This window comes from Pecten maximus, chromosome 13 (genome assembly GCF_902652985.1).
Source record: "Pecten maximus chromosome 13, xPecMax1.1, whole genome shotgun sequence".
NCBI lineage: Eukaryota > Metazoa > Mollusca > Bivalvia > Pectinida > Pectinidae > Pecten > Pecten maximus.
The window spans coordinates 33,795,354-33,805,585 of record NC_047027.1 but is presented as its reverse complement, the minus strand read 5'-3'; the positions used below and the strand labels follow the sequence as shown (position 1 = coordinate 33,805,585).

At 35.2% G+C, this 10,232-nt stretch overlaps 1 protein-coding gene across 1 annotated transcript; it reads left to right on the top strand.

Annotated features, from left to right (window-relative positions):
• The first annotated feature begins 2,972 nt into the window (after positions 1-2,972).
• LOC117340890 (zinc finger protein 2 homolog) lies at positions 2,973-8,573 on the top strand. Its single transcript, XM_033902671.1, has 2 exons — positions 2,973-3,073; positions 4,438-8,573. Exon 2 carries the CDS (start codon positions 4,983-4,985, stop codon positions 6,903-6,905), a length of 1,923 nt encoding a protein of 640 aa, XP_033758562.1. The 5' UTR covers positions 2,973-3,073; positions 4,438-4,982; the 3' UTR covers positions 6,906-8,573.
• Positions 8,574-10,232: the final 1,659 nt, after the last annotated feature.

Here is a 10,232-nt window from a genome sequence, read left to right as displayed (position 1 = left end):
ATTATATAATGGGTGTATTGACAGACTAGACTACCATTATATAATGGTTGTATTGACAGACTAGACCACCATTGTATAATGGGTGTATTGACAGACTAGACTACCATTGTATAATGTGTGTATTGACAGACTAGACTACCATTATATAATGGGTGTATTGACAGACTAGACTACCATTGTATAATGGGTGTATTGACAGACTAGACTACCATTATATAATGGGTGTATTGACAGACTAGACTACCATTGTATAATGGGTGTATTGACAGACTAGACTACCATTAATGGGTGTATTGACACACTATAGACTACCATTATATAATGGGTGTATTGACAGACTAGACTACCATTGTATAATGGGTGTATTGACAGACTAGACTACCATTGTATAATGGGTGTATTGACAGACTAGACTACCATTATATAATGGGTGTATTGACAGACTAGACTACCATTATATAATGGGTGTATTGACAGACTAGACTACCATTATATAATGGTGTATTGACAGACTAGACTACCATTATATAATGGTGTATTGACAGACTAGACTACCATTATATAATGGGTGTATTGACAGACTAGACTACCATTATATAATGGGTGTATTGACAGACTAGACTACCATTATATAATGGGTGTATTGACAGACTAGACTACCATTATATAATGGGTGTATTGACAGACTAGACTACATTATATAATGGGTGTATTGACAGACTAGACTACCATTATATAATGGGTGTATTGACAGACTAGACTACCATTATATAATGGGTGTATTGACAGACTAGACTACCATTATATAATGGGTGTATTGACAGACTAGACTACCATTATATAATGGGTGTATTGACAGACTAGACTACCATTATATAATGGTGTATTGACAGACTAGACTACCATTGTATAATGGTGTATTGACAGACTAGACTACCATTATATAATGGTGTATTGACAGACTAGACTACCATTATATAATGGTGTATTGACAGACTAGACTACCATTATATAATGGGTGTATTGACAGACTATATATAGCTAGACTACCATTGTATAATGGGTGTATTGACAGACTAGACTACCATTATATAATGGGTGTATTGACAGACTAGACTACCATTATATAATGTGTGTATTGACAGACTAGACTACCATTGTATAATGGGTGTATTGACAGACTAGACTACCATTGTATAATGGGTGTATTGACAGACTAGACTTCCATTATATAATGTGTGTATTAACAGACTAGACTACCATTGTATAATGGGTGTATTGACAGACTAGACTACCATTGTATAATGGGTGTAATGACAGACTAGACTACCATTATATAATGGGTGTATTGACAGACTAGACTACCATTATATAATGTGTGTATTAACAGACGAGACTACCATTGTATAATGGGTATATTGACAGACGAGACTACCATTATATAATGGGTGTATTGACAGACTATATATAGCTAGACTACCATTGTACAATGGGTGTATTGACAGACTAGACTACCATTATATAATGGGTGTATTGACAGACTAGACTACCATTATATAATAGGTGTATTGACAGACTAGACTACCATTATATAATGGGTGTATTGACAGACTATATATAGCTAGACTACCATTGTATAATGGGTGTATTGACAGACTAGACTACCATTATATAATGGGTGTATTGACAGACTAGACTACCATTATATAATAGGTGTATTGACAGACTAGACTACCATTATATAATGGGTGTATTGACAGACTATATATAGCAAGACTACCATTGTATAATGGGTGTATTGACAGACTAGACTACTATTATATAATGTGTGTATTGACAGACTAGACTACCATTATATAATGGGTGTATTGACAGACTAGACTACCATTATATAATGGTGTATTGACAGACTAGACTACAATTGTATAATGGGTGTATTGACAGACTAGACTACCATTGTATAATGGGTGTATTGACAGACTAGACTACCATTATAATGGGTGTATTGACAGACTAGACTACCATTGTATAATGTGTGTATTGACAGACTAGACTACCATTGTATAATGGGTGTATTGACAGACTAGACTACCATTATATAATGGGTGTATTGACAGACTAGACTACCATTATAATGTGTGTATTGACAGACTAGACTACAATTGTATAATGGGTGTATTGACAGACTAGACTACCATTATATAATGGGTGTATTGACAGACTAGACTACCATTATATAATGGGTGTAATGAGAGACAAGGATTACATTATATAATGTCTGAACATAAAAAGCAATGCTGATCTTATTGGTCAGTGCCACATACGATTAACATGCAAACTTATCAAATGCGTAGGCATTTTTTTTTAAGTTAAGTATAAAGTGATTTTGGCTATTTCTATTAGTAACAAATCAATGTCTACTTCGCCGTAAAGTAGACAAGCTTGTGTATTATACGCAAGTTGGTGGTTTCCCCAACCTGTTATTGTAAACTGGTAGTTACTGACGTCGATGTTATTGATAGTTGACAGTCGACTACTGCAAACCTACCACAGTCGACAGGACAAATTTACGACAACATGCTGTCAGGACATTGCTTATTTCAGTGGTACCGCGACGACTACAGGTCAACGACAGCTAGACATTATTATCCAAGTAAATTAGATAGATCCAAACGAATTGCACAAACCACAACACGTTTTTCGAAAGAAAACATCTATGAGAGTCTGATTATGTCGAGACTAAATTTTCGGAATGAAAAATGGAAAAAAAAAATCCGGATAATCCGTTTAGTAAAACTTCCGTGTATTTTTTATGTTTAACAATAGTGACTGTTCATCTTCATCAAAACAATCATATTTGTGTATGTTATATACAAAATGAAAATAAAATGACTGAAATAATCCCAATTATAGCATACAAAGTTATTTCCGGATATTTTAGTCTTTTCCACGAAATGATTTTTAGAGAGACACGACCACTTCCGGGATTTGACGCCTGAGGGATAAATGAAAATGACAAAGAATGAAAACAGGAATGTATTTACTGTTTAAGGAAACAAATCAAACCCAATGTGTAGGTATTTTTGTTGATTCGTCAGATTATGCATAATTAATGAGATACGACGGTATAATATTTGCAATGTTTTGAAAAACTCGCTCATCCAACACGTCACCAAACTGTTTATAATTTGTGATTGGCGTTCAACCGAACTGAAATCGTTCAAGAATGTCTGCAGTGAATGTTGTTTTTTGTTAATGATTCTATTTGACACGATTCAGAACTGTAAACTATTGATTAGATAAGAACACCTCAGTGATTCACACAGAAACTCTGTATTTTCAGGGTCCGGTTGATAGATTTTGTTTACACTGTATTTTCAGTGTCCTGTTTAGATTTTGGTGTAGACAAATTGAAATAATAAATTAATGTTATAACGTCTACCTTACATCTCTACAGTACCATGCCAAAAGTATTCGGCCACAATGGCGGCGTGTTTACATTCGGATAAAACGAAGTCAATTTTAAAATAAAGTGACAGATAAACTAATCACTCGATTACAACAATATTATACACTTACCTTCAATACTTTGTAATTATAATTATATGGTGGCCCTTTAACTGGATCACCTTTAAAATTCGTTAAGGGATAGAGTTCCTTCCATCACAAATCATGCAAATTTCATCCAACAAATCAACTTTAGATTTTATAGCTGTAACACATGATTGGAGTTTTCTTTTAATGTACCACCAAACATTTTCAATATTGTTGATATCGGGTGACTGGGCGGGTCAACTCATGCAGTTAATTCCATTCTGGGCATTGTACTCTTTGGTCAACCTAGCTCGATGCACAGGCGCATCAATCGTCCTGGAAAAATTAGCCTCATGCCGGAAAATGTTGTGCTAGCTCAGGCCAAAGATTTTCGTCCAACACCTCCTGATATTTTGCAGCATTCATATTCCCATCAACTGCAGTTAGCGTTCCAACACTATTCAAACAGATGCACCTACAAATCCTGACTTCATATTTATTTTGGGCCGATCGCTGCTTCTCCAAACATACATACGATGGTTCTGACCAATAGCCATGTTTATGTAAATGCCGCTGAAGAGCTCGTTTTGAGGCAGGAATGTTCCTTTCTTCATTAAATTTATTGGTTACATCACTCAATGAATCTCTCCAGTTCTATTTAATTATCCGTCCAGATCGTTAACCAAACATGGTCTGCCACTTCTACGTTTGTTTTCCACTGATCCGGAAGTTAAAAACTTATATTGCCAGTGTCTATAACGGTAGACTTTGGTATTTTTAACATGACACTAATCTTCCGGCGAGAATATCCACTTTGAAATGGTCTAACAACCATATTTTTGACATCCATGCGAGTATACAAGTAAACATATTTATTAATTTTTGTTTTCTATATTTTTTCAGGTTGGACCTTCAAGATAAGATGACATTTAAATTTAAGAAATTATTTGGCATACTGCACTAGATAGTTACCTACTAGCTTATCTGAGATTACTGGGCATATTACTGACCAATCACCATGGATAACGAAGAAATGGAGGCTTATCTCGACTTTTCACTAATGGCAGAAAGAAATCAAACACAGAATATCACCTTACATCATATCGATAAAAACACAGATGACATTGAAAACAACTTGAAAGGCAATTGGAATGAATCGAGTGAGCTTGCCGTTAGTGCTTCAGCACCTCATGGACACGACTTATCAAATGAATATTTAATTACAAAATCCAACCAAAACGTTCAGTTCACAACTACTGACAATTTCCTTTTAGTTTCAGGAAGACAGGGACATGAAGATACAAAGAGTATTGATTCCAGTGCCATTATGAAAATGGAAGTTAGGAAGTCTTTTTGATCAGGTCAACCACACAAAATCATTGAAGGATGGAGAAACGTTTCCTAAGGTCGTTGACAATTCTACAGTGTTCGACAAACAAGGAGAGAGTATGAATGATAAACAATTAAATTACACTACATGGAACTACAATGATGAAATTGTAGTGTTGAATCTTTCAAGAGGAGAAAAGAGCCTGGCAGAGCCAGTCCCTGGAACTTCGAACTCTACAGATAATATTGTTGTCCAGTTTGAAAGTGATCTCCAGTCAGAAGCTGGAATACATATAGATTTAATTCAAAAGGCCAAGGATGAATCTCAGTTTGATGATAAAAATGAAAATCATAGAAGTGACAGAAAACCGCTGATTTCAGAACTTAGTGATTCATTAGGTGAATCTGATCATTCCAAGGGAGGTAATAAGGTTTTCCAGGTTGGTGACATGGTAATAAATTCAGATTCAGCTATGGTAGATCATGGAAGGGGAGATAATTCGGAGGAACTAATTGACATCAAAAATTATTCAGATGAAGGTGTTACAGAGGTAAAGTACGAAACTGATCTTGAACCAAACATGTACATCTCAAGGAAGAGGAAAGTTGACATGAATGTGAACAGTCTTTCAGAGACACATTTTGACCATTCAAGATCACAGGAAGTGAAAATAGGAGGAAATTTCCCACTGAAAGCCAAGTCTCCCATCAAAATGACATTTAAAAAAAGGAAATATGAAATGGAAGGTTTGTGTAAAAAAGACAATGTAAATGAAACATTGGGAGAAAATGATATTGAAGGGGATGAGAAATGCTGTCCAGAGAAAATAGAGACGTCTGCAAGTAATGACAGCGATTACTGTGCTGTTCACGGTGAACTTGGAGAAGAAAATGTTCCACTAGACTACTCCATGCATGCTACACTTGTCCGCGAAAATTTGTCGAAGAGTGTCATGACAGATCAGGCAGCTTCAAAACCTCTCTGTGACACTGATGCTACTACGAGTGATCAGGATCAAGAAAGCTTTTGCAGTTCTTTGAAACTTGTATCTGTCAATGAAATGGAACAGAAAAAATCCTCTGAGAGCCAAATCAAATCTGGAAATGAAAGTAGCACAGCTGATGAAACTGATGAATCAGATGCCAAGGATGATGAAACAGACCAAAAAGAAATAGGACATGTTGACAAGTTTGTGTTAGAAAGGTTGATTAAATCTTGTCAGGAAAAGAAGAAATCTAAGCTAAAAACGACAGAAAGTAGCAACTCAAAAGGAATAGTCTTTAACTGTGATAAATGCTCCAAGACCTTTACTAGAAAGTCAACATGGCGTCACCATGTAAAAATCCATGTTGATGACAAGTTTAAGGAGTGTAAGATTTGCGGAAAGAAACTGAAATTTTCTGGTAATATGTTATCTCATCTGAAAACTCACACTGGCGACCGACCGTTTAAGTGTGAGTTTTGTGAGAAAACATTCACACGTGCTGCGAGTCTTTACACTCATGTCCGATCTCACACAGGGGAAAAGGCATTCTTGTGCGAAATTTGTGGAAAAGGATTTGCAGACAAAAGTCATTACCGCAGGCATTTAAGAATTCACTCCGGCATTAAACCATTCAAATGTGAAGTTTGTGATATGGCTTTCACACAAAGCTGGAGTTTGAAGTCGCACATGCTGAGCCATGCGGAGGAGAAACCACACACCTGTTCTCTCTGTGGTAAGGGTTACACACAGAAAGCATACCTTGAAAGTCACATGCGGTCCCATACAGGGGAGCGACCCTTCAGTTGTGAGACATGCGGGAAAAGTTTCAGCGACAGCAGTTGCATGAGGAGACATGCCAAGTCGCACCTGGGCGAACGGTCATTTATTTGTGAACTTTGTGGTAAAGCGTTCGGACGTGGCTGGAATCTGACCGTCCACATGAGAATTCACTATGACGACAAACGTTTCGAATGTTATATTTGTGGTAAAGCATTTGTACAGAAGATCAATCTTGACAAACATATTCTTACACACCCTGTTGAACCGTGTGATTAAGATTAGGATTGTGGATAAAATATGTTAACCAATATTTATTAGTGAGCAATTTTCATACTGTATCCATACATTCGTAGAAACTTATAAGCTAAAAAGTAACACATTTTTAAAAGACACACCATCTTATTATTTCTGTAAACATTGTTGAAATTTGATTAAATTGTTAAATACTAGATTTTTGCTTTTTTAAGGATGGTAATTATATAATGGGCCCATTACAGGTTGAAATTATTGAATATTTAAATAAAATTTTATATTGTGTAATTTTATTGAAATAAAGAAATTCTGAAAGTAATTTTTAAATAAAACACAATTTGACATGTGGTTTCATTTGCATATTTGTATATTAATACCTAGACTTTTATTTACATACAGGTCATCCTTTTGGTATTGACAAACAGTGTCTTCTGGGATTTCAAGACCTGGAAATTTATCTGAATACAAATTTTTCGCCAATATAAAATATTCACTTCAAAGCCACATTTTACAGTATTTTTCAAATTGAAACAAATAGTTGGGGAAAAAACACAATCTTATATCTCTATAGATGTTTAATTTGACGACTTTGACATTCACAACAATGTCTCAATCATAATTCATTTAAGCATTGATGTCATTTTTTTTTTAGTTTCATCAGGGTATGAAACAAATTTTATTTGCAAACTGTATGAATCTGCGTAGTGGATTCTTACAGAAGTTTGCAAACAAAATTTGTTTCATACCCCGATTAAACTAAAAAATAATTGACATCAACACTTATAATTAATTTTTGAAAATGATTTTCTAATTTAAAACATGTTTTATGTACAATTTTACTGGTTTTAAATGGGATTCTTTTTCTCAAATCAATACGCAACGTCAATTGTTGTATTGTGACGTCACATTTTTCGCGCCATTCACGGAATTTCTTTCATAGAAGAATGAAAAGAATTTTTCGACCAATCAGATTTGAGTATTTACCATGAAAACAAAGAAAAATTAATCATATAATTATATTGACCAAAGACGAAAAAGGAAGGAGCACATACATGTATCATGATCAGCTCATAACAAGTCAATTTACTTATTTATAACTCTGAAAAAAATATACCGGCAGGGAAACACGGTGGTAAGAAAATTTATTACTCTAAAAAAATATACCAGCAGGGTAAAGGTGGTCTTAAAATGTAACCAAGTGCTACGTGAGGCTGTGATGGCCTGGAGTTTTAGATACATATACTTTGTATATAATATAGGTATATATACATGTAATTGTGTGAATTACAAAACAAGTTGAATCTAATCATTGTTCGTTACAGAGATTTATTTTACATTTATCCATAACACCATTTTCAAATATATAGTACACAGATGAATATTGACCTCAAAATGTAGCTAAACATATTTTTTTCATTGATATATTAAATATACAATGTGTAACCAAATCTTTAAGATTTTTTAAACTGAAGAATGAAATCCACATTTATTGTTGACCTAAATTAAACTGTTCTTTTAATTTACTGGTGGATGTTCATTGCGGGAAAGTTAGTACGTACGTATATTAGACTACTAATTTCTAGGAGACATATTTTAGCTCACCTGGTCCAAAGGACCAAGGTGAGCTTATGCCATACCGTGGCGTCTGTCGTCCGTCCGTCCGTCAACAATTGACTTATTTGACTTCTTCTTCATAACCGCTGATCAGAATTTGAACAAATTTGGTCAGAAGCATCCCTATGGGTAGGGGACTTAAAATTGTACAAATGATGGGGCTGACCCCCTGGGGGCCTCTGGGGTGGGGCCAAAAGGGGTCAATTTGGAGCTATTGATATAAACGACTTCTTCTCTGAAACCAAGCAATGGCTATCGCTCATATTTGCCAGGTAGCATCACTATGGGGTGGGGATTCAAAATTGTACAAATGATGGGGCTGACCCCCCAGGGGCCTGAGGGGTGGGGCCAAATGTGGTCAATCAGGCTATATTCATATAATTGACTTCTTCTCTGAAACTAAGCAATGGATATCGCTCATATTTCCTGGGTAGCATCCCTATGGGATGGGGATTCAAAATTGTACAAATGGTGGGGCTGATCCCCCCAGGGGCCTGAGGGGCGGGGCCAAAATTGGTCAATTTGTTTAAACAACTTCTTCTCTGAAACTAAGCAATGGATATTACTCACATTTGTATGGTAGCATGGTTATGGGGAGGGGATTCAAAATTGTAACAATGTTGGGGTTGACCCAGGCCGCCAGGGGGCTGAGGGGTGGGGCCAAAAGGGGTCAATTTGGCTAAATTGATTTAAACAACTTATTCTCTGAAACTTAGTAATGGTTTGACTGGTAGCATCCTATTGGGGTAGGGATTCAAAATTGCATAAAGGAAGGAGCTGACCCCTAATATAAGGGGGCAGAGGTCAGGGTCAAAAGGGGTCAATTGGTCTAAACAAGTTCTTCTCTGAAACTAAGCAATGGATATCACTCACATTTCATGGATTAATGCACTTTTTGGAATTTTCAGTATTAAAATAAAACCTATGTACATGTACCCATATAAAATGCTTATGATATATATTGACATAGCAATACCAGCGACAAATATATTTCAGCATCATTCTTGTTTCATATTACTTGAAACCAGGTGAGCGATACAGGCCCTCTGGGCCTCTTTTTTTGGGGGGGGGAAGATAACTGAAGAATAAAATCAACATTGTTGACCTAAATCAAACTTGTTTTAAACTGGTGGATGTTTCATGGCAGGAAAGTAAGTACACATGAATAATTTCTTGGAGACGTTTTATTTCAAAAAATCTCATAGTTTCATGGAACAATTATGGACCGAGATGAAATTCTGTTGCAGATGAAAATACTATTAATAGCACACCATGCTGCCATATATATAATGTTGTATTTATGTTGTAGTGGACATTTGTGATAAAAATACCTGATGATGTTTTGGTTCAAATGTAAACTTACTTATTATTTAATTCCATGGGAACTTTGAAAGTGTTTTGTAGAATATTCATCAAGAGTAACTTTAAATTTGACTTCAGTTTTTTTTTTTATGTTTCCACCATTACTGGCTGTAGATAGGTGAAATTTTAGATTTTTTTTTCTCTAATTAAATTTTCCATTCAACAACTTATCGAAATGAAGTATATTGCTTTGCTGAAATATTGCCAGTTCAATGTGAGACATGTTGATTTAAATGTTTATTGTACATTTCATATTATTGTGTATGATAATTGGATTATTCAGTGTATAAGGTAACAGTTTTAATATAAAATGTTGGGTTATAAATTCAATCATATAATGTTATCTAGTACTTTAAAATGCTGTTGTCATTATCA